At 40.2% G+C, this 27,464-nt stretch overlaps 2 protein-coding genes across 4 annotated transcripts in view; both read left to right on the top strand.

Annotated features, from left to right (window-relative positions):
- The window catches only part of ptpn4a (protein tyrosine phosphatase non-receptor type 4a), a 79,929-nt gene extending 57,316 nt beyond the window's left edge, over positions 1-22,613 (top strand). Inside the window, exons 12-27 of one of the 2 annotated variants that reach the window (XM_020647846.3) lie at positions 569-741; positions 1,833-1,901; positions 2,022-2,171; positions 2,468-2,629; positions 8,381-8,540; positions 9,140-9,223; positions 9,463-9,519; positions 9,667-9,823; positions 11,161-11,327; positions 11,710-11,800; positions 11,984-12,045; positions 14,192-14,338; positions 14,971-15,099; positions 16,588-16,736; positions 17,967-18,102; positions 18,197-22,613. In XM_020647846.3, the coding sequence (XP_020503502.1) occupies positions 569-741; positions 1,833-1,901; positions 2,022-2,171; positions 2,468-2,629; positions 8,381-8,540; positions 9,140-9,223; positions 9,463-9,519; positions 9,667-9,823; positions 11,161-11,327; positions 11,710-11,800; positions 11,984-12,045; positions 14,192-14,338; positions 14,971-15,099; positions 16,588-16,736; positions 17,967-18,102; positions 18,197-18,625 (2,322 nt within the window). In that variant the 3' untranslated portion in view covers positions 18,626-22,613. The remainder of the gene's footprint in view (positions 1-568; positions 742-1,832; positions 1,902-2,021; positions 2,172-2,467; positions 2,630-8,380; positions 8,541-9,139; positions 9,224-9,462; positions 9,520-9,666; positions 9,824-11,160; positions 11,328-11,709; positions 11,801-11,983; positions 12,046-14,191; positions 14,339-14,970; positions 15,100-16,587; positions 16,737-17,966; positions 18,103-18,196) is intronic. The other variant, XM_020647847.3, reaches the window with a different exon arrangement.
- A 1,368-nt stretch (positions 22,614-23,981) lies between these two features.
- The window catches only part of epb41l5 (erythrocyte membrane protein band 4.1 like 5), a 35,574-nt gene continuing 32,091 nt past the window's right edge, over positions 23,982-27,464 (top strand). For both annotated transcript variants that reach the window (XM_020647849.3, XM_020647848.3), the window contains exons 1-2: positions 23,982-24,173; positions 25,748-25,959. In XM_020647849.3, coding sequence (XP_020503505.1) covers positions 25,780-25,959 — 180 coding nt within the window. In that variant the 5' untranslated portion in view covers positions 23,982-24,173; positions 25,748-25,779. The remainder of the gene's footprint in view (positions 24,174-25,747; positions 25,960-27,464) is intronic.

The following is a 27,464-nucleotide window of genomic DNA, read 5'->3' as shown; positions in this document are numbered from 1 at the left end:
AGGCTGAAGAGAAAGCTGAAGGCTGACTGTTGAAGTAACAATTGAAACTGTTGGCTCAACCGACAAGCCTAAAGTAATGACTGTACTATTGAAATAGAAAGCTTAAAGGGGACATATTATCCCCCTCCTCCACCTTTTCAAAGAGTCCCCTGTGGTCTAAATGAAACATCTGTGCTGTGCTTTGGTCAAAATATAACATGAATCAAGCACCAGAGGAGGTTTGTGACCCTGTATAAACCAGCTCTCTCAGAATGCTCCGTTTTGGGGTGCGTGTCTCTTTAAATGCAATGAGCCCCCCCCCCCCTCCCCCGAGTTTTCCCAGTAGACATCACTCCTTGGTAGTGAAAAGAAATCTACTCATGTAGATGAAGGGAACATTTTATTTGACCAATCAATTGTGTGAATGTGGTACAGAGTAGGTTAAAAACAACAGGTAACATTCATTGTGGTTCTTGACTTTTCAACACTTAATCTTAATTTGTGCTTCCTGTAATATTATAATAAACTGGCTGTCCAAAGCGTTTTCTCAGCGGCCCTCTGACTGCTCTCTCTGCCTCCCTGCACACAGACTGAGACTCGCGAGACGCTGCTGGGTTTCAACATGGTGAACTATCGGGCCTGTAAAAACCTGTGGAAGGCGTGTGTGGAACACCACACCTTCTTCAGGCTGGAGAGGCCCATCCCGCCACAGAAGAACTTCTTTGCTCACTACTTTACCCTGGGGTCAAAGTTCAGATACTGGTAAGGACTAAGAGGACACACACACACTCTCAGAGGAGAAAATGTAATCTCTGAGAAGTCTCATCTTGACAGCCAGACACAGACAGATTGACCCGAACACAAACTCACTCAGACACAAACAATCACACATGAACCCGACTTGTTTGTTTGGAGGTTGATGCAGTTGTTTCACGTTGGGTTGAGAGGCTGAATCACTGGAAGACTAGTGGGTGTCTCGCATGCTACCTCCCCCCAGAAAACCACAACTAAATAATTCATGGTTTTCCTCAAGAAGAGGAAAAACTAAGTTGTTAGTGTCTGGCCTCGCAGCCATTCTTTAAAGTTTAGCAAAAAAGTCTGTGTTTGTGTCCGTGTGCAAGCATCCAGTGAAAACCATTTCACATATTTTTTTTTTGTACATTTCTTGGTACTGCAGTATGCCATGGCCTCCAAATGGATTTTCCCTTTATTGGTTGCTTTTTTTTGTATTATTTACAATTTCTCTGAAATGTGATTGAGAGATGAAATGAAAGTTGAAGGTCTTGTGATGCATTATTGAGCAGCAGTGATGCAACGTTAGCGAGCTTTGCTCTCGGGCAAGACAGAGTTTGTGCGGGTCTGATTTTGCCCTGAAGATATTCACTGACTTTCCACGAAGGAATATATTTCAAGTTCAAAATCTGCCACATTATTTTGTTATTAACCGTGTATTAAAAATAATAATATCCCTATTTAATAATGTTTTGTACTTGTTACTGGCTTGCTGAAAAGTCTCAGTTCAACTCTAAGGGTGCTCTCACACTAGGAAATCCGGGGGGGGGGACTTTGCCTTGTGCGACTGCGACCCTAATTTAGCAATTTCAGAGCAGAGAAAATTTACAGGAGCTGATGGCAAAGTAGCTGAATCAGCTCTTTATTAAGAGTGAATAGCAGTTATTCACTAAATGTCTGTTTTCATAAATAAGGTACGGAAAGTAAATGCAGCTCTTAAAATAAGTTTTTGTAACCTTGCTAAACTATGAAAATAAAGATTTAAGATGATTCACTTCAGCTAAAGGTTGATTTTCATGGCAGGCCTCTCTGATGAATGTTTTTAATGTTTCTGTCTCTAGCGGGCGGACGGAGGTTCAATCTGTGCAGTATGGAAAGGAGAAAGGCATCAAGGACAGAGTGTTTGCAAGGTAACCAACATGTCTTTATCTGTTATTCAGATTTATCCAACAAACCTCTAACATTAGATCTTCATCACTGTGTTACACTTTTTGCATTATTAAGTTCGTTTGGTTACAACTCAATTGAAGTCCCTGTGTATCCAGGTCTCCCAGCAAGCCATTGGCCAGGAAGTTGCTGGGTGGAACAGACTGGGAGTCAGTCAGCAGGAACAGCCTGTCAGATGAGAGACTGGAGACCCAAAGCCTACCCACTCGCTCGCCGCCTGGGACGCCCAATCAGTGAGTTTTACATTTCAGGGTCCATATCAGACGTGTCTGGAAATCATTTTCAAAATGGTTCAGAAATATTTGAAAAGAGTGTTTTCACAGCAAATGATAATTCAGTCATTCATTCATTTTGTACGACTTTCAAGCCCCAGATTGTAAATGATTCACTTACACATTATGAGATGATATTCCATCATGACTTGTATACAAACACACTGTGTGTTACCTGCCTATGATTGCCAAAATGTTTAAAGCTAGGTTGTTTTTTTAGCCCTTGAACTTCATGCATGCTTGTGTGTGTTCATCAGAAACTCACTGTTTGTACAAGAGGGCACACGGATACGCCCGTCATCCGTCGGGCACCTGGTCGATCACGTGATCCACGCTTCACCCAGCCTGCCTGTCTTCTCCTCCAATCACAAATCAGCATCATCCACGCAGGCTAACAGCATCAGTTTGGACTCCACACCGTAAGTTCCACTTTGTCTCTATAATGCTTATTTTTCCACGTGTTACTTGTTCTGTCCTTTCTTCGTCTTTCTTCTTCTTCTTCTTTTTTTTGTGCTCTCTAATCCCGCCCACTTTCTTTAAAGCTGTCGCTCTGGGAGAAATAAAAAAACCTCAGTCTTGACTTGGTGACAGGGATACAGACTTCCCTGAAAATGATCTACCTCATAAAAGAAGCACCCCCACAAAACAGCCGCCCTTTAATTTTGAAGTTTAATTTTACTCATCAGTGTTAGTGCCACTCTGTCTGAGTGTACTGCTGAGTTGACTCATTTTGAAATGTCTGCCTGTGTATGTGGCTTCTCTCAACTGTTCACACCCTCTCACAGTGTCTCTTAACTGGCCGCGTTGGAAAGACGAACCCTTTGAAAAACCGCTTGTAAAATGTGTTTATAGTGGATAATAGGGCGCAGAGGTTGTATGTTTGGGCTGAACTTAGAAGTGAGGGTATGGGAGATTTCTGCATCATGTTATTGTTCTCACTTTATAAAATATCTGGTGAACTCCTTTACATTTCCATGAGCCTGTTTCCCCAGCCCAACAGTCTATGAGTTAAAGTGAAGTGAGTTTTAAAACTTCTTCTTTCAATTCACGTTAAGAAACAGAGAATCTCTGCTAAGGCTTGAAGAAGCACACTTTTCTTTCGGGCTGCATGATTAAATGCAATTTCATCATTAAGATACGAGTATTCACAGTTACCACGATGCAAACGTCTGAATTGATCACGGTAAATAGGAAGAGTTACTTTATGTAAACAAGGAATGCTTTCTCACTACTTAGCCTACATTTAAACCGTTGGAATGGGTATTGGAGCGTTCAATTGATGTTGGAAGTCGGAAATTCTGAGTTGCCGGCCGGACAACCTGTCCTGACAGCATGTGACGCAAGCGAGTGTCAGTGACACGATTAGCCTTGTTAGCTTGTCTTACAAAGTGGAGATAGAGGTGCATCAATAATACCCACATCTGTGATTGAAATGTTGAGCTGTGGAAAACAATTTCTTTTTCATGGAGCCGTTTCTGTCTCTGAGTGTGGTGATTTGAGTCAACAGATCCTAAATATAAAGCACCACACTTCAGATTGTCCACCTTCTGACAAAAGCACCAGATGTCATAATGTTTGCAATGGGAAACTGAAATACACAGAGGAGATAATAATATATTTAACGGATGCAGTGTGGACAGCCAGCGTGGCAGCGTTGCATGCTGTTAGGACACGGTGTGATCAACATTCCTGAAGACGGAATTCCGACTTGGGAATAGGGAGAACCTTCAGTAGCCCGAGATGCTTAATGCATCAATAGTAGTTTAGTCTGTACACTTTTGCGTTTCTTAGAAACCTAGTCATCTTTTTATGTTATTAAATGAATCGCACCCACAGTATCGTGCAAGTTCTATCTGTGGACATGGAGTCAAGTTATGGTCCCGTGCAGACCATCTCGTAGTGTGTTGTCGTGGCCTGTTATAAGCTAACAGTAAAGGTACTGCTGGAGGCGTCCATGTTGCTCGTCCATCTTGTTTCCTACTCGCAACTGGTTCACTTTGGTGTGACGTCATTCCCAGCTCTGAGATCGGAGGTTCATTGTAACACACCGTTATGTGCGGCTCATGCTTTCACACCATTATGATGGAGTCAGATTAAACTTAATGAATTAGTGCCACTTGAAAATAATGGATGGATTCAGAAGGTACCTGATTCAGTCCCAGGTTTTGTATAAAACATTCAGAACAGCAGATAGACCACATACAATCTCTTTAATATTTGTTGATTTATTGATCTTCATATTGTTATCCATATATTGAATCAGGTGATTGCACATTGCATGTTTCTGTCATACTGTGCAGACCTACTATTTCAGTTACTGATCCACTGTTCATAATTGATTCTTGAACAGGATACATTGTTTTTATCATCAGTCAATAAATCACAAGTATTCACATATCCACACTCACATTCTCAGGATGCTTTAGCCCGGGCCTTCAGGAGTTTGATGTTTGTTAGCTCAATTGAATACAAACCTGGTGGAATGCAAAGAATGAAATCAAAGTCCTGTTCAAACTGCAGACCTTTCAGAAGTCGTTTGCTCACTCACTCACTCAGCAGTATATGGTGGATGTTAAGACAGCCTCACTTTGAGTTAGCACATTGCTAAAGCATCTTATAAAGTTAGTGGCTAAGCTGAACAAGTTTCTGAAACTCTGACAACATCTAGCACTGGCGAGTGAGACAAACTATGTGTTTAAAAAAGCAACTTCTTAAACTGATCCTCCAGCTGGATTGTTTTTGCCTTATTGAGCCAGAAATGAGTTGTGTAAGATGCAAACGTGTGCTGTTGGCCTGGACTCTTCTTTGCTTGAGTCGCTGTGATTTGAATGAATTGCATTGTAGATACAGCATGCGTTTTTTTCCCCCTGTTGACACTGTAGGTGTATATGTGAGTGAAAGAGAGAGAGAGAGAGAGTGTGTGTGTGTGTGTGTGGAGGTGGGAGGAAGGAACATTGCTCAGTTGGAAATCAGAGTGGTTAAATAACGTTACAGTATAAGTTCTGCTGCCTACAAGTCTACACACACACACACACACACACACACACACGCGCCAAGTTGTTGGTTCATCACTAGGTTACAGAGCCAAAAGATGACATAATCGCTTGCTCAGACAAATCACTATCCATGTGTATTACTGTAATGGCTTCATTTAGTTCTTACACCATGTTTTCACTATCCCCCAGTTCATGTTTTTTAACATCACATGTTTGCTTTTTTAAGATCCCCATTTCATATCAAACTATCATTTCAAAGCAAAACATGTGTCTGGCCTTTCACACCTTTCTCTGTCTTTAAATATGTGTTTATTTCTCGTTATTGATGAAGCGTTTTTAACCTCATTTACAAACAGAAGAATCTCTCTTGTAGCTTTTGGGGCTCTAAATTAACACATCCACCAATTCCATTGTGATGTCTTCATGGTTTCAGGGGGCTATTAGCTGTAAATGTAGTTTCTATTAGAATAGAATAGAATAGAATAGACTTACTTTATTGATCCCAAACTGGGAAATTGTGGCGTTACAGCAGCAGGTTATCCAACACACAATATGAGTAAAAAACACAATGTTAGCAAATCTAAACATAGATATATATATATATACAACCAGGATTTAACTAAGCATTGCTAGTCTTTAATAGGAAGATTAAATATGAAAGATTAAATGTAAATGTGCAAAAACAGAGTTGTAAATGGACAGTTTACAACATTAGGGATGCATCAGTTCATCATTGGTATCAGCTGATATCGGTCCTGTTGACAGACATCGGCACATCGGCAGATCATGAGTCATGAGCCGATGTCAGTAGCTGAGGTTGATTTGTTGTACCAAATCAATTAAATGCTGACATCTACCAAAACTGCTGATTCAGAGAAGAGGTTTTTTAGTGGGCAGATGAATTCACCTGTTGAAAAAAACTCTTACTTGTTTTTGTTGTCAAACATGAGAAAAAATGTCGCCGCTGTGGGAGTCTGACACCAAAAGAAGTCACGAAACAAACATCTGTATCAGAATTGGAAATCAGCTGAATTGTTATTTTTAAACATCGGTATCCTAAATTTCACAATCGGTGCTTTTTTAGTTTTTCTCAATGGCATGACTTTTTAGCACAATGGCATGACTTACCAGTTCTTCAGTAAAAAAAGTCATCCCTAATATTAAAGATTGATAAACAGAGACAGTAAGGAATGACTCTGCTTAGGCCAATGTCATTGTGTCTGTCATTGCTTTTTCGCTGCTTTTTCCTCCAATAAAAACTCAAACCAGAATCAGTTTTAAATCACACAGTTCGCTACAACACATACACAGTACAAAAAGCCCAAACCCTTGGACCTTCTCTCTATAATGTTGTGTTTTTAGTTGTGCAGACTGAAAATTATCGGTTTAGGGAACCACGTTATATGACAGTGATGGCTTTTTAAAATGCAGTGTCTCTATATTCCTGACACTGTCAAGGAAAGAAAAGCTTCAATTATACAATAAACGGAAACATAACATCGCTATAATCAGATCTGTTTAATCACAGATGCAAAGCTACGGCTGGCTTTGGAAAAACGGTTTAGTTTTAAATACTCTTGTGTGTGCACTTTGAGTGTTTTTAAATTCACCTTCTGGTGCTTTTTTTTTTTAATCCAATATGATTTTTTATAGGTGCTTTTTTAAGAATCTCATGCACTGGTATCTGATTATTTCGTCATTGTGCTCGCTCGTTTAGTTCTGTCTTGTGTGAGCCTTCTAACATTTAAAGGTGCACTATGTAGATTTGTGAGTGAAATTTGAAAGTAGGATAATTAAAACCAGTCTATGCTATATTTTCTGGACTAAATACACAAACTTTATTCAAAGGAAAAAATGGGTCCCTGGAACACTGTTTGGAGCTTTAAGTCTACCAGGAGAGTTACGGTTTCACTGATGCGGGCCCTCCACCATAACTTCTTGCACAGCATTTTATCTTCAAACAGTGTTTCAGGGACCAAATTTTCCTCTGAGGACAGTTTGTGTATAAAGTCATGAACATATACCACATAATCTGTACACTTCTCCAGCTTTCACATTTCTCTACCAAAACTCCATAGTGCACCTTTAACTTGGACCTAAAAGAAGACTTTTAGGATTCGGTAATAATCAAGTTATATGCCATAAGGATTAGTAAATAGAAGTGCTTGGTTATGTCTGGTGGAGACGACGGTGCCGGGCCTGTGGCCAGCTCAGACTCTGGTATGAAGATGCCTTCATATCCGTTTCACTCGCACTGTGTCGTGTGGAGGAAACACATTCATGTAGGAGGGATGCTCAGTCTTGGCTCAGGCCTGCTGTGCATTGCCCTCGTTCTGAAAGCATGACCTGATTTTGACCCATAATAAATGATAGGTTCTGTGCGTGCGTTAAAAGACGCAAAGTGGCACCAGCAGCAGCAGCCAAAACATCTCCAATGCTCTTTGACTGGTGCTCTTTTCCCTCAGGAGAGCTTGCACACAACTTCATACACACCCTCGCTAACACTTATGGATACAGACACGGTGTGAAATGACACACTCTTACCCCCCAGAGAGCGGGACATGATGCTGCTGAAAGCCTTACCTGACTGGCCGCGTTGTTTCATCATACTCACTGACTGCCTTTTATTGTCCCGATGATGGAGAGGGAGAGGGGGGGGGATGTTTTCCCTTTCTCGTGCAGCCTTTTTTATTGAGGTTAATGCATTGTGACTAACACAGTGCTATTAAGCCTCTCTGTCTCTTGCAATCTCTGTCTCTCCCATTCCCCTTTATCTGGTTTTCTCCACTCGCCTTCCAACCTTTCTTTTTCTACCCAATGGCCTCCTCTTTGACAAGCAGGACAATAAGTTGTGAGACAACTACTTGCGTTTATGCCGTGCCTGTATGTGTCTTCCTTTCTTTAAAAAAAAAACAGGCTGCTTAAGTTTGTAATTATTATTCCATGATTAGTTTCTCTCTAATGGATAGAAATGTGATTGTGTAGAATAGAGAAGCAAAAGGGAATAAACACCAAACCTTTGTCCAATCGGATTGCATCTAAGTTCTGAATTTAGCATGTGATGCAAAATGTCTTAAAATGTTTATTTAAATCTCTGTCACCTCTCTCTCGCTCTCTCTCTCTCCCCCTCTCTCTCTCTCTCCCCCTCTCTCTCCCTCTCCTTGTCTCCATCAGGTCTCCAGAGGGGCTTGATGGCCAGCCCCCAGCCCTGCCCCCCAAGCAGCTGAGCAGAAAGACCTTGAGCCAGATCATCCAGGCCCACTCCCAGCAGAGCCTCCTGGACAACCACCTCAACGAGATGTACGATGTGCCCGTCAATGCTGATAAGACCACGGTCAGTATTGCAACACAACACAACACAGTCATTAGATATTGTAGGACGTTATTATCATGCCCAGTTGTGTCTTCTTCTTCATATTCACCAAGAAGATGAAGAATAGAGAACTAAAGGGTTCCTGGTCGAGTATGACATATTGATTCATCCTTTAGACACTTCTTTGGTCTCTCTTCTAATAAATAAAATGTCCTGTGTGATTACCTGACAGGCATCAAACTACAGATATATATGCTAGGGCCGGTGAACACGGTTGAACAACCTTAATGATAAAAAGGAAATTATTCTGAAATGTTTATCTGTTTTTTTGTCAGCTTGTTTGACCTTTTTATCACTTTTTTGCCCCCTGGTGGCCAAAAATCCCAGTTTTAGGCTTTAAATCTTGGTCATACATTGAAGATGTAGAGTTAGTATTCAGGTCGAGTTCAAACTAATTACTAAAGATAAATTGTAGTTCACTTCTTTTTTTATTTTATCAAGCAAGTAATATTGTCTACTCTATGATCTGCAGCTGACATTCTGTGGAGGTTTGTAAGAAAGAAAAGAGTGCACAGATATTCCTATATATGATGTATCTGTGTCTCACTTTGCTCTTGTAGCTGAATGGAGTCGTCCCTCACGATAACCTGGTCCTGATCAAAATGAGACCTGATGAACACGGACGTTTTGGCTTCAATGTCAAGGTCAGTGTGGTACAAAACCTTTGTTCATGGTCCAATAGCTTATTCTCTCTCCTTCGTTCTTTTCTTCTTCTTCTCTCTTAACTTGTGCCAAGGACTCAAAACCTTTGGCGCGCGTTGTCTGTATGAATTATGACCAATTCTACCCTCGTTGGTGGAAATATTGACTCTTCGCTTGAAAGAAAGGAAAATGTCTTCAATGCTTTGCGCTGTTTACTGATATTTAATGGATTCGTTTTCAGGGTGGAGCTGACCAGAAGATGCCAATCATTGTGTCTCGAGTGGCTCCAGGAACATCTGTAAGTCAGGAAATAAATCAGTTTAGCCAGCAGATGACTACTCATGTAGTTATTATTTTAATATCAGAGAACATTTTCTCTCCAAAAATCTATTTATCGATGTCTCAGAACTCGTGTCTCACTTCGTCTCCATTTGTCCCTCCTCAGGCTGACCTGTGTGTGCCGCGCCTTAACGAGGGCGACCAGGTGGTCCTCATTAACGGACGGGACATCTCTGACCACACCCATGATCAGGTGGTCATGTTCATCAAGGCCAGCTGTGAAAGCCACTCTGGGGAGCTCATCCTATTGGTCAGACCAAACGGTGAGTTGTTCCCTGCGTGGACAGTTAAGCTTGGCTGTGACTGAAATCACATACTACTCACTATGAAGTGAATACACCTTTTTTGTAGTGGTGGTGTCCTTATTTATATTGTATTTATAATTTATATGTCAAATAGCTGGTTTGTAAACTTCTCTTTAACAGATAGAGCTTGTTGTATTGTCGATGTAGCTCAGTTTGTGATTTATTAGGTTAACTCTAATCTAAAATCTGTTTGTATGACATGCTTCCCTAAAAAATTGTGAGTCACTATAAGAAAGGCTTTGAGGTACATTATTCTTATTAAATATAAGCATCAGGTTTTTTTAATTTCTAAAGGATTATTTTTATGCCTTTATTTGAGAGATAGGAATGACATGCGGGAAAGGAGTCACAGGTCAGATTCGAACTCGGGCAACCTGCTTAGAGGAATGTAGCCTCTGTAATTGGGGTGCACACACCTACCACTACTACTTATTTAATGCAGTACACATGTATAAAACAACTAATAATTTTACAATTTTAACACGAAGATGTAGACAAACCTTAAACACGTTTATGGCTGAATGCCTCTAAAGTTAAATTTCCTTCATTTCAGTTTAATCTGGAAGTGATCAGGTTGAAATGTTTTCTAACAACTGATCTTAACACAAGAACCACTTTACTTGAGTATGAATTAGTGGTGCATGAATCTCCAATTCATGCTAAAGTGATAACCAGGCAAAGTGCAACATCTGGAGGGTCTGTGCAGTCCACTCCTGAAGATTAACAGCTGCACATCTGCTCACCAGTTTGGTTTCTTCTTCTGGTCTTTTCTGGACTGCTCGCTCTCTCACGTGTAGTTTTTAAAGGAGATCTAATGTACAGAGTGTACATTTTGCTTCTCTGTACATCTTGGCTGTGTGTTCTTATCATGTGGAAAGTATGCGATGGATTTCCTTTTAATCGGAGTCAGCGAATTAGAGGGGGTGTGGGGGGCAGCTTTAAAAGATGATGAAACATGGAAATTCTTGGTATTTTAAATGGGTCAGTGAGGGATTTATGCATTCTATCCTCTCTTACATCAGAGCACATGTAAGATTGCATCAATGTATGTAAGACCTGTCAGTTCACATTTGATTTTTCCGTTTTTTTATGAAATGTATTCATATAGATATTTACACATATTAACTATATGTTCCTGTGCGTTGGTTGTGATTTACAGAGTTTCTTCTTCTTTAATGTTTTTTTTTTTTCTTTCATTACATACTTAGAGATAAATATACTCCCCTCGGGCCTCGGCCTACATAAACAGCTGTTTGTATACGCACAGTGACATCTTTCCTTCCTGTCCCACTCAGCCATCTATGACGTGGTGGAGGAGAAGGTGGACTCGGAGCCAGACTTTCAGTACATCCCAGAGAAGTCCCCTCAGGACCCCACACAGCTAGACCAGAACGCTTTGAGGGACTCCATGGTCACACTGAAGGAAGGCCTGAGCGGTGGAGCCATATTGGCACAGTTTGATGTAAGAGAGAGAATTCTTTTCACACAGAGACACAAACAAAACTCTTAACAATTAGAGAGAGTGGGCAGAGTCGGAAATTGGCGGGATGACATGCGGGAAAGAAGTATCAGGTCAGATTCGACAGGCCGACAACAGTCTCTGTACATGGGGTGCGCAAACTATCCACTCGGTCACAGACGCCCCACACTCTTTGATCTGATGTTGTGTTATCCCACATTTCTTTTCTTGTTCACATTTCTCTGGCTTCCTTTCCTTTATCATAATCACCTAACAGTTTCCTGTTTACTCTGAGATCTGGGTTATGAAGAATATTAGCTTAAATGCTGATTGTCTGATGTTTTTCGTTGTATTTCATTACAAATTTGTGTTCCTTTTCTTACAGCAACTGTACAGGAAGAGGCCGGGGATGACCATGCTGTGTGCCAAATTACCTCAGAACGTTTCCAAAAATCGCTACAGAGACATCTCTCCTTGTACGTGACTGAACACAGCTGTCTCTCGCCGTTGGCTTGTGTTTTTCCCCTCTGGAAATCTCTTCTTTCTCGCTCTGTCAGTCGCTCTCTCTGTCGCTCTCTCTGTCGCTCTCTCTGTCTTTCTATTCTTGTTTTTTTTTAATATGCGCTCCAACCCGTTGTCTCTTTTCTTTCCCTTTATAGACGATGCCACGCGGGTCATTCTGAAAAGCACAGATGACTACATCAATGCAAATTACATCAACGTGAGTTCCTCCTCCTTACTGTTCTCTTTCATCTTCCTGTCCATAGATCTGCTTTTTGTTGGTTTTGAGACCTGGTGGGTGGTCTGTTACATTAACTATTACAACACATGTTGAACGCACATAACTGGTGAATGAGTTCACCACATCCACTTTACGAGGGAATAACGGGTTTAAGTGAATGTTTTGTATGTTTTTACATCAGCCAGCAAAGTTGAAAGCACCTTGTCTATGTTTGCGGGGTTTGAGTTTAGAAGTTAACCCTTCATTCCATCATATTTTAGCCAGTTTTAATAAGAAGTCACACCTGTTAAAGAAATGTTGTTATTGGCCAAACTCAGGTCTTTGATTCATAAAGGTCTGTTGTGACCTGGCTCAGGATGTTATAACAAAAAGTTTAAGGTTTAAATAATTCTTTATTTAACCAAATCAAACCAAATTAAATAACCAAACATTTCTTAATTAACCACATCAAACCAAATTAGTCCAACAAATCTTTATTAACTCTATTATACCAAATGAAGTAGTGCAATTCTTTGTTAACTAAAATTAGGCCAAATCTATATTTTCGACAGTAGTATGTAGTATGACTGCCTGTCTGTGGTTATTTGCCAGGCCAGGCTAAGCTGTCTTTTCCGATCTTGTGGAAGTGTATAACAGCCAAGCTGACAGCAATAATCGCTGCAGCGTTTTCTCCACTTACGGTCGGAATAAAGCTAACAAGTGATTTATTTAGATTTTTCATGATTTTGAGAATCAAAAAGATAATTGACGGTATCATTGTGTGGGTTTGTTGGATTGTGATTGTAGCTGTTGCTGGCCTTTCCAAGTCATTCCAATATCTGACCTGGCGCTTTACATTGTGGGAAACATACATATGTGAGGAAGACTAGTCTGATGCATACTGTAGATTTTTCCTGAATCTGTACACATCAGGGAATTTCTGGCATATCTTGTAGTGGTCACATACAGTACTGCATACTGCATTTTGGCCAGATCAGTAAATACTACTACTAGTATAGTAAGTGGTTTGAAAAACAGCCAGTGTGTGTGTGTGACTGCAGGAGATTTAGTCACTTTAGCACACTGGGCCCAGGTGTGCTGAGTTACTCTAATTAGTGACACAGGTTAGAGACACACTTCCATGAAGACAACAGTGCAGTGAAAAGACTACATGATGACACTACTCGGGCATCACAAGGCTGTATTTATCAAAGTCATAATAGAGTAACAAGCTCCTGACTGCCTTGAGTTACAACATTATGAAATAATGGCGAAAATAATAAATGATATCTAATCAGAACAAATTGTTCTTTATATGTGGCTTTAATTAGGTACCACTTGTACATTTAGTAAATATTATGAGAACCTAATGGTCTTCATTTATTCTATGAGTCAACGTGAGTGCTGAAAACACATTTATTATATCGAGTAAATGGACTTCAGCTTGTACACTGATGGCAGAGGCTGCTTTGTAAAGAATCCATCAGTTTTAACTAATCTATTCATACACATTCACACACCACTGATGAAGCAGCGGGAGCAATTTTGGGTTCAGTGTCTCGCCCAAATACACTTCGACATGTGACTGCAGGAGCTGGGGATTGAACCCTCCTGTTGAGAGAAAACTGATTCTACCAATGAGCCACAGCCACCGCATACTGATCTACTCAACAACCTAACATCTGCTGTTTTTTTTTTTTTTTTTACAATGACAGTAAAAACATAATAAGGCAAAAAAAACAGCAATGTGTTCAAGATGTTGTATTAAGACCTTCTGCTGATTTCTTGATGTGTCTGTGTTTGTGCTTCTGTATCATCGGCACTCTGTGGTGACATTGAGCGCACACCTGAGTGTTACAATAATGCTACTACGTCTGACCTTGTGAGTGACTCAGAGGCTCATTCAAACAGGAAACCAAACACTATTAACTTGTCAGCGTGTGTAAGTACCTAAAGAAGTTGTCGAAAAAGGCTTGATTTATTTTTTGTTCAAGTGTTTGGACCTTTTAGAATAATCAAAAGGCATTTCGCTCTGTGTTGTAAAACGCACAAAGCAAACGCTTTCAATAGAAAATAAACTATAAAGAGGAATCCTTCCAACCTTGTGTCTGTGTAGCTCAATCTGTGCTTTTTTTCTTTCCTCTAGATGGAGATTCCAGCCTCCAGTCTTATTAACCGCTACATAGCTTGCCAAGGCCCGCTGCCCAACACCTGCCCCGACTTCTGGCAAATGACATGGGAGCAGGGCTCATCCATGGTGGTCATGCTGACTACGCAGGTCGAGAGAGGGCGGGTATGTAGAAGAGTTCAGCACAGATGAGGACCATGTTGCCATATGTAGACTACAGTATGTTAGGAAACAGAATTTTATTATGAAAGAATCCAGCTAAAAGTCCCGCACAGCTTTGAACTCAGTTTGTCTGATAGAAAAACCTTCTTTTACCCTTTGTAGAAATGCCAAGTTCTCATCCTGAGTGAGTCTGTTAGTGCCAGATTCATGGCTGTTTACCGTGAAGCTGTCTGAAACGCAGACGAGATTCTTTCTTCGAAATATTTAATTTATAAATCACTGCAACTTTTTTTCATTTGACGTCTTTTGTTAATTTGAGCTCAGTTCATTCAAAACAAAAAAGAGATTAGCGCGATCAAAACAACTTTGATCCATTGAACATTCATTCATACATTTTTCAGAATCATCACAGGAGGTTTTAATGATTCCAGGCAGACTGAGTGCGTTGTACAAACTGTATATTTGTGAATTGAACATAGTAGCAAACGACAGATAGCTAATTTAAGAAGAAGTAGATGCTGTTCTGTACCTTAGCTTGACCTTTGACCCCCCTGATCTGAGAAAGAAACAGCTGTCAGAATTGACAAGTAATTAAATGTTGAGTTGTAAACAGAGTTGTTTGTGTGTGTTTACAGGTGAAGTGTCACCAGTACTGGCCCAATCCAGACAGCAGCGCCACCTATGGAGACTTTACAGTAACGTGCCACAATGAAGAGGGCAACTCTGCCTTCCTGGTCCGCGAGATGACTCTGATGCACACACCGGTAACCACACAGTCACAAACACAAACTACCTTTTAAAAGAATGGGGGGAAAAAAAAGCACATTCAGGTGTGGAGAATCAGAGGAAACAGAGAGAGACGTTAAAACTAATAAAGAGGAGGATGTGAGAGGGTGTTAGCTGCTGACAGAAACAGGTTAGGAAGGAGGAACAGAGCAGCACAGAGAGAGACGCAGGGTCCAATCAACGAGAGGGACCGGCGTCTCAGGAAAGGATGAGTCGCTGAGGACCCCGAGGAGGTGTGTTGCCATAGTGACCGGTGTGGGCTGTTCTTTTTCTGGCTCCCGATGCTGCATGCGGGCCACGTATTGGGATCTGGTAACCATGACAACCCAACCACCCTAGTCACTCACATTGCTGAAATAGAGAGCAGAAGGAAAAAAAAAAAAAAAAAAATAGAGAGTGGGATGATGAGAGTTTTTCAAAGACAAATGGAGGATGTAAGTTTGTGTTGTATTTACCTTTTAGATGCTTACATCCTGCATGTCCAGAACACTTTCACATCCCTCGTAACTGGAGACGATGCTGTTTTTTGGTGCACACCGTGGTGGTGTTGCTGTAATTTATGTAACACTCGACGTACCATGCTGCTAACGAGGACATAGGCTCATTGAAAATGAACTTTTAACGTCGGATTTAATGTTCCTGCTGTTTCCTTGTCACTTCCCCGCTGTCTTTGTTTTCCTGATTAGCTCCCTTTGTGTTGCCCGTTCACCGTGACCTTTGAAACGTACAGCTGTAGGAGGAGGCAATTAGCATTCTCCTCTGCCTGTGATTGTTGCCATGGAGATAGATGTGTTACCATGGCGATGCAGCGAGGCAGTATTAAAAAGGGAACACAGGGGCTCTTGAGTTGCACATGAAACAGTGGTCTGTAGTTATCTGCTGGTGTGTGTGTGTGTGTGTGTGTGTGTGTGTGTGTGTGTGTGTGTGTGTTTAAGAAGTCCTCCTTTTGTCCCTGTTGGGTTTGAATCTTGCTGACTCTTTGTATTTGTTTTGCTTTAATGTTTGAATGGAGATAGTGTGACATGTCTCTCTTTGAAGCATGATTGCAGCAACAGAAGAGCACATGGATGTGTAGAAGAGCAAGAAAATAAATTGTGATCAGCATCCATGTCTTAAAATGTGGTTGAACTACCCAGAATCACCGAGCAGTCCAGCAGAGTGGGAGATAATAAAAACCTGTTTCATAACATGTTTAAAGGCCATAATTACACCAACAGGGTGATGGTCAGTCTCTCCTCCTTCGATAGACAGATCATGCGATGAGGAACGCCCACATGCAACACAGTAACATATCTTGAGAATGAATATCTGAGAATAATCATTTTCTTGGTTCTTAACTGAGGTTCAAGTGAGTTTGTATCCTATAGATCAGAAAACAACAACTCTCTGAAAGACGGTAAATGTTCTATAGAGGGATTTATTTGTATTTCCCCTTTATTTGTGTGTGTGTGTGTGTGTGTGTTCAGAGTGAGCAGCAGAGAGAGCTTACACAGATCCAGTACCTAGCTTGGCCTGACCATGGTGTTCCTGATGACTCCACTGATTTCCTGGACTTTGTGGCTCTCGTTCGGACCAAACGGGCTGGACAGGACCAGCCGATGGTGGTGCACTGCAGGTACGGATTTATTTTTCTTTGAAATGGTGAACCTACACTCATTATTTATTACTGTTTTAAGTGCACTCTATCTTCAGTTTTTTCATGAAGAAAAAGTCTACAGCAGATTCATGACCCTGTTCTTAAACTGCAGTATTAGTGGTACCTTAAGCTGATAAATGCCATGTCCTTGTATGTAATGATGGACTTTGAATGAAGGACTTTTACTTAGTAGTGGGGTTCTTTCACAGTGTGGTAAGGTACATTTCCTACCCCTGTCATACATTTCAACACAGAAAACCACTTCTTATTCATCTTTATACAAATATTATGATACCATTCAAAGCTCAGTCACTCACAGCTTGGGCAGGCTATCGTTAGCTCGTTGTAGCGTCAGCTCATCAGCTCTCTCTGTCGCTCTGCACAACACAAACACAAACAAGCACACACACGATCACACACACACACACACACACACACATGGGCATGCTCCTCCTGTTCTCTGCCTGGCAGCGCAAACAAACCTCTCCTCTCTCCCTATTGTATTTTAAGAGACAGATTAGACGCAGAGTGGGGGAAATGTCTTCAGAATCAGAAATATTTTATTATTAATGGATTTTGAATGTCTAACAGTCCACCGCTTACATTTAGTCTTGTTTTGTTTTGTTAAAAAAAAAAAGCAGTCAGAGTTTTTATTATCAAAGATGTATCTTTAACTCATCAACATCCTGTCTTCATCATGGAAAAATGATCGTTGATGAACAGTTATCGTTTGTTTTTCGTTAACAGAATAAACTCTGTTGTAAAGAGAAGTTCAGAAGTTGAGAATGGCCAAATACAAATCTAGAAATGTGGTGTTGTGCTGTGGAGTCTGATTGTAAGAATACCTTTTATTAGTTCTTAAATGGAGGTCATACTGCTGGAAGTGAAGAGCCAACAGGCTGATTTATTAGTAGCATCAGTTGTGGATATAAAATATAAACCACAAACAGATGGCACAACATAAGTCGTTCAGAGAACGCTGTCATCAGAAAAGGACACACACCAGTTGAAGTGATATAAAATGCACTGGCATGTCAGCACACAAATGGCCGCTAGTATCCTCTTGAGCATTTGCAGGTTTTGTTCTTGGCTAAGAATAAAACCTGCAAAAATAAATACAAAAACGGGTTTAGTGGGTTTTAAGATGAAGCATTTTCCTAAGAGTGATTTGTGAATTCACTGAAATGTTTTTTTCTGTTCTCTTTCCAGTGCTGGCATTGGCCGGACAGGGGTTCTGATCACCATGGAGACCGCATTGTGTCTAATGGAGTGTGGTCAGCCAGTGTATCCTCTAGATATTGTCAGGACGATGAGAGACCAGAGAGCCATGATGATACAAACACCTGTATGTATATGCATTGATTTCTTTTTTCCTAGTTGTTTCCTGCAACATTTTAAAACTTTTAGCTTTAACTCCTTTCTCAATCTGTCTCTACCAGAGTCAGTATCGCTTTGTATGTGAGGCCATCCTGAGAGTCTACGAGGAAGGCCTGGTCAAACCACTCAAGACCTCCATCTACCAGCCGAGAGAGAAGGTGGATGAGGAGAGAGAGGAGGAGAAGAAAGAGCAGCAGAACGCAGGAGAAGGGGAGGAGTCGGCATCGACGGAGGACGGGGAGGCTGCCGTGGTGGAGTTGCTGGAGGGAGGCCTGGATGAAGAGGACGACGACGACGAGGAGGTGGAGGTGCTGGATGTGGGGGAAGTGACAGAAGAGGGGGAGGAGGAGGAGGAGGAGGATGAAGAAGACGAGGAGGAGGAGGAGGAGGAGGAGGAGGAAGTCGAGGAGACAAGCGTCGCAAGCGCCACCAGCGTGACCAGTGAGACCAGCGTGAACCCTGACCCAGACCCCGACCCTGCTAACCCGTGACACTTGACCTTCAGGGGTCATACTGGGTCGCCGGAGGAGAGAACAAAAGCACTGTTGCACTTTATGCTGACAAAAATGGAAAAAAAGAAACACAAACGAACAAAAAGTGAAAATCGTGGACAAGCTCGAAAAAGAAAAAATAGAAATCCAGCTGTGTACCATTAGGGGGATATTGTTTGTTCAGGGTCAAGATAAAAAAAGTATTCAAAGAAAGAAAAAAGATAAGCGTACGAGAGAATAAAAGGTGGATGGGGAATTGCTGTAGTGCCATAAGTATGAAGGGGATGGGCTGCCCTCGCGATGGAAAGTTTTTTTTTTTTTCCCCCTGTTTTTATTCTCCCCAAAGGGTCGCCCCGTCCCCTTCTGAGCGAGTCTGCCAGACGGACCTGCCTTTTTTTAGTCCTTTTAGCTGATAAAGAGATATACCTTATCTTTTGTTCCTCAGAAAGAGTATTTATTGTGTTTTTAGTTTATGTCAAACCCTGTCCACTGAACAAAAAAAAAAAAAACGTGTATGTTCGTTTGTATGAATCTAGAGTTTCATGCTTTCCTGATTAAATCTTAGCTAGTAAAGTAGTGCGATTCTTCTTCTTCTAACTACTTCTTTGATTTCATTTGCTTTTCGTGGGGGGGGGGAGAAAAAAAAACAGTTATTTAATTTATTGTACTTGGTTTTTATCTTTCTCGGCTTTCTTGTCTACGTGTTCTGACAGCACAGACTGACAGATGGACAGCTGAAAGCACTTTGTGTTTCACCTCTTTGTTCAGTGCTGTGGCAAGTTGTTATTCTTTCTCCTGCGTTGTGCGGTGTTTTTTGAGCTTACAGGCACACGCGCTCCGAGGCGGGCCGTCGTTTGGCGTGGTGACGAACGTTTACTGGTTTACAAAAACTAAAGGGGGGCCTGTGTTTACTGGGCACACCTCTCTTATCGCTTCTGTACCACTCAAAAGAGTCTACAAACTTATCATTGTTAGACATGATCTTCAGAAAACATCACATTCTGAAGTGATTGAACGATCAAAACGCATTTCTCCTAACGCTGCATAAAGCTCAGCAGCACATTAGGTCAACACAAGAAATGAAAGGCGGTGTCATAAAGAGAGGCCCCCGCTAAACACACGGCCTCACTGACTTACAGTCGAAGCTATATTTCCAAGCCGTCATGGCAGACAAAGCTAAGAAACAAAGCTGAGGTCGGTTCATGTCTGTTTTCAAACACGCAGACAGTTTCAGCATTCTGCAGCAAGTCAGCGCTCCCTGCTGAAGTGTCCTTGAGCCAGACACAGACAACACGAACACACAACTGTATTTTATATATGAACCTCTCACTCTACTCTTGATTCTTTTCCTGGAAGAGGACAACTAAAGCAGAACAGTTGGCGCGTCAGAACCTGAAAAAAAAAAAAAAGACATTGGTCACAGTATTTAGAAACAAAAAACACAGCAGTACCATGAATTAGTTCTCAAAGCTGCTACAAAATGTTATGCAACCAGTACATGTAAGGTTTCAAACTCAAATCTGCGTTTTGAATTGACAATGAACTGATCTCAGCCTCAGTGTGAATGGTGAAAAAAAGAAATCTGACTTTAAAGGCTTCCTCCACTGACCTCCTCACTTCCTCTTGCTTTTTTTTTGTATTGTATTGATTTCTAAAAGGTCAAGAAGACATTGAGGACAAACCAAGATCTCTGCGTACACATAAGCAGTTATGACTGACTCCTTCTTTTCACAGGAATTCTCTCACTGAACACTTTCTTCAGAAAGAAATTGCAAAGGGGTTTAGAGGTCACTGGAGCAGCGGCTCTTAAAACAACCTTTCCTGTTTTCGATTATTTTTTTTTTTTTCTTTCTAAATGTCTGATCATCTGCCTGAGAACAGTTGACAGTTCAACAAGGCAGCTCAAACAGAACATTCAACCAATCCTCTTCCTTTTCTAATGGATTTTCCCTACGGTACGTCATTTTACGGCACATGTTTAAAAAGGCGAGATGATGTGTTTAACGAGTGATGAGAGACTAATTGATGACTTGTATTTTTATTCACAAAACCCAGCATCGATTTCCTTGAGTCTTTTTTTTTTTTTTTTTTAATTGTCGAAGAACAGACAGGTTAAAGCTGCCATTCTTTTTTTTTTTTTTTTTTTTACATATCGGTATGGAATGAAGTGTAGCCTCTTCATGATTTGAGATCTTTTTTTCTGATTGGCTGCTTCGGTACCTGCTGTCATTAACTCCTTCCATGGATTGTGCTGGAGAAACCTACTGCTGTGAGTGTGTGAGAGTGTGTGTTCGAGTGTGTGTGTGTGTGTGTTTAGGTTTCAGTCTTTAATTTTCTCTTCCTCTGAACCTCTCCCTCCTCCATTTCTAACACACAGTTTGTTAGCTGTCTGGTCTAAGCCTGCTTGTCTGTTAACTGGAATGAAGGGTTGTGTTATAAAGCCACAATCTGACCTGATCTCGAGCTCTTTTTTTTATATATATATATATGGTGCATTTCAAAGTGTGTCCTGAGAACCAGGCGGAATCTTTGCCTGTGAAACATTTCAAAGTGTGCTCATACCTCCATATCAAACAGCTGAATCATAACTTTTTGTCACATGGAGAGGTGGGATCAAAAAGAGCCTTGAAAATGCTTTCCTCTTCCTTTTTTTTTTTAGCTCTCCTATATTGCGGCCCTCTTCCAAAATCTTCCTAAATCCTTCTCTCAGGCAACATCAGTCATTTCAGCTAAGCCTACGCAACATCCACAGTCCATTCTTCTCATTGTTCCACCCCAGATGCCTCTCTTTTTTGGATCATTATACACGGATCCCACTCTCTCAGCACTGCCTCAAGGCAAATAACACATCTGAGCAGAATACCATGGGGTACAGTAGCACAGGATTTAGCTTGTTTTACCCTGAAGGACACGCTTAGACTAGCTAGCTAAGGAGTGAAAACTGGTTTTAAATCTTTTTTTTCGGGGGGGGGGGGGGGGGAGGAGGGGATTTAAGTTAAAAAATACATTGCAAATCATGCAAAATATGAGCATTGGAAGAACAACAGTCAGCCTCCAGTGGCTTCTTCTCATCTCTTTTTTTTTTTTTGCATTCAGCAGCAGGGCCAACAATAAGTAAATTACCAAAAGGTGAAAATTAATTCAAGCTGAAGGCATCCTGCTGAAGTGGCATCAGTAACAAGTTCGCAAAAACCTTGACAATTCTTAACAGCAAACTAACACATCGGCCCTGTACTGAAAAAAAGTTAATAATTGATATGTCAGGGCTGCTAGGGTTTCCATCTGCACAACATGTCCAGCAGTGGTCCGTCTGTGTTCAAAGTGTTCTGTTGTTGACATATAATTGGTACTGTCTGTGCGTTTAGGGTACTGATCAAAGGTAGTTTGGAGGGGGACCAGACAAGGGGAGGGCTCGGGGGGTAAGTTGTATTTTTGTAAAGATGAAATCGGCTCTAGGCAGGTAGGGAGAAGGACAGCACTTTGTAGAAGGCTGAGTGAAAGGTAGTGCTACTGGAAGAAAAGAAAAAAAGTTGGAGACATAAAGCATTGTTAAACTTCTTTTTTTTTTTTTTTTCCTTCTCATTTTTATTTTGTTTCAAAGTACGACCTGTAAGGGGACGAGAAAACAAAAAAGACGAGAACTCCTAACTACACAGTGCCACTTGTTAATTTTGTGTAAATAAAACTAGACCATGTAAATACAATGTTGTATATGAAAAAAAATCTTTAAAATAAAAGGGAAAATCATTTGTGAGCAGAAAGATTTTGTTTTTATTTTATTTTTGGATTTTTTTTTTCTCCTTTGGATAAATCAAATGTGACACAAATGGTGTGTATTTCAAGACTGCTATTTCAAAGTTTTTGTTTTATTTGAAACTGGTCTATAACAGCGAGTGTATATATAATGAAACACAAAATAATGAGAAATGTTTTACCGTATTATACCCTTGGTTAACTTCTACCTGTGTCATAAAAACCTTTGTCCTCAGTTGCTTGTTTCTTTCTGCTATCATGGTTTTACAGTGCTTTGGACATGTTTATAAGCTTGATTGTGAACAATTAAAGCTTGTCTGTCAAAGCATGGAGATGTGGCTTCGGATCAGCTTGCTTTTCCACACTGTAAAAGTGAGGCTGGGCAATGCCAGAGTGAGCAGGTGTAAAACATGGCACCTGCTCTGAAGATCTCAACCAGAATTATTTGTTTCTAGTTTTGAATGTGATTAAACCATATACCATATGCTTAAACCATTAGTGATATGACGTAGCCAGAGTTCTCAATTTCTGTTTTTTTTTATTTCAAGGCTAGCATCACAAACACACTAAAGGCTTTAAAAATGATTTAAGTTTAAAATTGTGAGGAAAGAACAGTTGTCCTGTCCTAAAATAAGCCAACTTTCAACATTTATTATGGTGTCTGATCATTAAAAAAAAAAAAATTTGGTCATGTTAAAATGGTACCATCAGGCTGAGGCATATTTGGATCTAGTGTATTACTTGTTATTAAAGACCAGAAGCTAGAAAAATATTCATTTATTGCAGTTAATAATGCTTAAGATCAAGCACACAGATAAGAGTATCAAATGTATTAGACAGCTGACCAACCTGAGGGATTAAAAATGTTACAAGCGAATAATAAATCAGGTTTTACTCTTTCAAAGTATGTAAAGATGTAATGTATAACATGAATTAGTGTCAATTGAGTATACTTGGACACTTGGATTATTATAAGGCTTAACACTTCCAGCAAGTCAGGCAAATACATTTGAAGGACACTTAAATTTACACTTTGACACTTTAATCACTGCCTCTGTTCACACTATGCAATTTGCTACACTATCGTGTTCAATGACATTTTAATTCCCATTGAGTCTCAGGGTAAACGGGACTGTTTCTGCGAGGCCACACAGATCAACTATCATTCACAAAATAACCAGGAGGGGGCGCTGTTGTCAAATAGAGATAGACGACACCCTGAGGTTTGTGTTTGTACAAAAAAATCAAAAACAAATCAAGGTGCAGGCCAATCCTTTTATACTGGAAGTTAAAAATGTCACGTTAACTATTTCATAAAATCAAAAATAACACTAGGATTTTAATTTATTTGATGTAGGTCCATGTATAGGCTTAGTTGCCTAGCTGTCTCTGGCCTGGTAATAAAACGCTACAACTGAAATTTAAATTAGTATTAAATTTAAACACCAAAGTTAACTCATACTCTAATATGAGTTATTAGGTAAGAAAATTACTTCGTAACGAATATTTTTTTCCATTTTCTTCCCCCCCAAAAAAAGGGTTTGTAGCTTTAAAAATGCTAATCAGGGTTTGTTAGGGATTTATCGTGACGTCACATCCTGAGCAGAGCTTTGCCTCCTACTTTTTGTTGGGACCTGGGAAAAAAAGAAAAATTGCCCCATAGAAGGTACCGAGGAGGAGAAATAGAAGAAAGAGAAGCAAGATCTAAACCATGGAAATATACGAGGCTGCGTTTTAGTCGTCGACAATGCAAGCGGACGTGCTTTCACCGTGAATTCAAACGAGGAGGTTTTTCGTAAGTACCCCCCTTCTTCCAGACCTTTACAGATCCACAAGTGGCTGCGGAGCAAGTGTTTGTCGGACACGGCACTCACAGCTAAAGGCGGCGTTTGTTTTGCTGTTCAAGAGCCGCTTGTGTGGGCGGAGTGATATATGCTCAGTGCGGTCTGTTAATAACGGGTAGCTCATGCGTGTAAAACAAACGCACACCTGTTGCTTGTGTGCTTAAACCAGGTATCCCAGGCCTTAGCTTGGGGGAATTTTGAGACGGGGAGTTAAATTGTTTTGTTTGTTTTCCTTATTAATACTATCTTCGCTTTTGTCTCAAGCATTTTCACCTGTTTTCATGTTTTTCTGACTACGGACAACTCAGCGGTTCCTCGCTACAACCTGTAACATCTAAACAGCATCTTTGCCGTCTACTATAAAAACGCTTTTATAATTAATTAAACCTTAACATACGGGTCTTAGTTCCATGTTCTTCGAATAAATATTAAACATTAAAATTATGCTTTTTTTATAGTTGGTAATATAATAAACTGTTTATGAAAATAAATCTTTAATCGTTGCATTTTTTTTTTAAATTAAATAGATATCTATGTGATTATAAAAACAGCATTATCGTCATCCCTCGTAGGTAAAAAAGTGACATGTTGATTTACCCACGGTTACATCCATTTTCTATTTTTTATTATTTGTTGTCTGATTTTTTTTTTTTTTATTTGTTGTCTGATTTTTTTTTTTGTATTATTTGTTGCCTGATTATCTTTTATTTTTTATTTGTTGCCTGATTTTTTTTATTATTTGTTGCCTGATTTTTCTTTTTGTATTATTTGTTGCCTGATTTTTTTATTATTATTTGTTGCATGATTATTTTTTATTTTTTATTTGTTGCCTGATTTTTTTTTTTTATTTGCCAATTTTATTTCATTCAAAAATAAACAATAAAGTTAAGAAAAACAAACAAACATAAAATCTCAAATTTTGAATGAAAAGGAGCAGAAAGAAGATTAATCTTTATAATATCTGCCCATTTTTTTACAAAACATTAATTAAAACAAAACAGAACACTTAATTCAAAAACATCAAGTTAACTCAAGTTTAATGTGGACTTAAACGTTAGCCTGTCACCTTTTAACGTCAACTTTGTTCATAGCCAGGCAAGCAATTACTGAAAATAACCCATTGTTAAGAGAAGATAATAGTTGCTAGCAGACCCACATTAATAGATAGGTATTTGCCGGGACATCATTGTAATTAAGGGCCAGCACACTATGACTTTGAGATTCTAAAAAGGACTACAAAGTGCCACAGACTAGTTTGCAGGTGCACCACTTTCTCAGGTAATGTCTGGTGGTGCATAACTAGCAGGCAATTGCCAGCTTGCTCACTGAATGTTTAAAGACAAAGGCCCACGTATATTGCTGCGGTCCGAGTACACAAAAGCTCATCTGCTGACTTTACTCTTCTCACCTGTTTTATGGGTTGACTTTGGTTTAAAAAACGTTACACTTCTAAAGGCCTGTACGGTTCACAAATACAAAATTCAACACTCATGTGAGTTTATATCTTATCTACTTTCTGTTACAGGTTTGGTAGAGTAACCTTCCCTCTCCCCCATCATGCTGAGCTTCCTGCGCAGGACGCTGGGGCGACGCTCCATCCGCAAACATGCAGAGAAGGCCCGGTTACGGGAGGCCCAACGTGCTACTACACACATCCCAGCTGCTGGGGATGCAAAGTCCATCATCACGTGCCGCGTTTCCTTGCTGGACGGGACAGACGTCAGTGTTGAACTGCCGGTAAGAAAAGTTTCTAGAGTTCGAACCTTGAGAGGTGTTTAGTACCCCCAAAGTGAGGTTGTTGTGCTTATCAAACAAATGCTTGTTCATCCATGATATCTGATGTTTTTCATCTTTGAACCCTGATTGTTGTAAGTGTTATTGTGTTGTAACATTTGTTGACATTAGAATAAATATTTCACTGGAGTTGTTGTGCATTGTAAATTCTTAGAAAAGTTCCTGTAAGTGACTTTTATTTGCTATATGAGAAGATTGAGTTTATATAGTTTATAGTTTATAGATCATGTTTGAGGACTGTCATGTGCCAGTAGAACAGCTCCTCTAAGCCTACAGGGAGTGCTGGTTTGTGTGTGGATGGGTTGTAGTTATGCTGATCACCTGTAATTCCATGATCCTCTCTGGAGAACACACTTGATCATGTGACAGCATCACATGACATTGTTGGCTTGTCACGAAGTAGGCTGCCCTCTCCTCTCCTATCTTCAGTCCAACTCCTCCTCTCTTTTGTGTCTTTTGGTTAGTTGTGTAATTCTGTAAACCTCTACTTTCTGTCTTGGAAAAATGAGATGCAGTCCTTTTCTTGTGTAACAAGACTGGAACTCAGGGCATAAGTACCTGTGTGTTTTCCCTGATTGTGACCTTTTCTTTTTGCCTGGTTCACATATTTTTCATCTTTTTGTTTCCACTTGCATTCCATGTGTCGGGCCTGCAGCATTCCAGCGAGGCCAGTCCGGTATCTTACTGTCCTGTTAGGCTCAATCGTGCTTTTAAATCTATCACTTTGACATAAGTTCCCAAGAAGATGTGTTGAAGACAATATGTTCTCTCTTTAACTTTATCTGTCTTCTCCAACTTTTGCTGTATTTTTAAAAAAAGACAGTGTGCCTTTTCATGTCTCTTTTTAATTCTCCTTAAAAATCAAAGGAGGTAAATGTCTAAGTATGGCTTACTGATGTGTGACTTAACATTGATCCTGAAACCTGGTAAATGACTATCAACCAGCTTTTTGAAATTCCTCACCAGCTTACTGCGCAAGAATGCAGTAATGTATATTATTCAGTTAAGGTGCACCGATAGAACGGCATGTGACAGGAATCTGCAGGTTGTCAGCCTGCTTGCCACTGACTGGTCAGTGTGAGTGAAGCAGTTGGCTTCATTGTTTTTATAATTTGATTTATGAATGAGTTAGATTATAAACCTTGGGCTAAAGAGTATCAATAAAGACTGTTTTAATACCTTTTACTTTACATACAGTATATAAACTTCCACCATAAATAATTTCAAATGAAGGAGAGAATACAGGTAAAGGGGTCGACGCTCAAAATTTGATGGAGATCAGTTTGAGTGAGAGTGAACCTGCTGCAGTTTTTAAGATTTTTTGTTAAATACTGTTACGTAACAGTCAGTTTGCTGTCAGTTATAGAGCTTTAAAGACAGAAAAAAATCATTATCAGCCAAAAGTCGGTATCGGCAGTTCAGACCAGGTAGAAATCAGAATCGGTTTG

Source organism: Labrus bergylta, chromosome 13 (assembly GCF_963930695.1).
Source record: "Labrus bergylta chromosome 13, fLabBer1.1, whole genome shotgun sequence".
Lineage (NCBI taxonomy): Eukaryota > Metazoa > Chordata > Actinopteri > Labriformes > Labridae > Labrus > Labrus bergylta.
The sequence above is the reverse complement of the archived record's forward strand: the minus strand, read 5'-3'. Positions and strand labels throughout refer to the sequence as shown.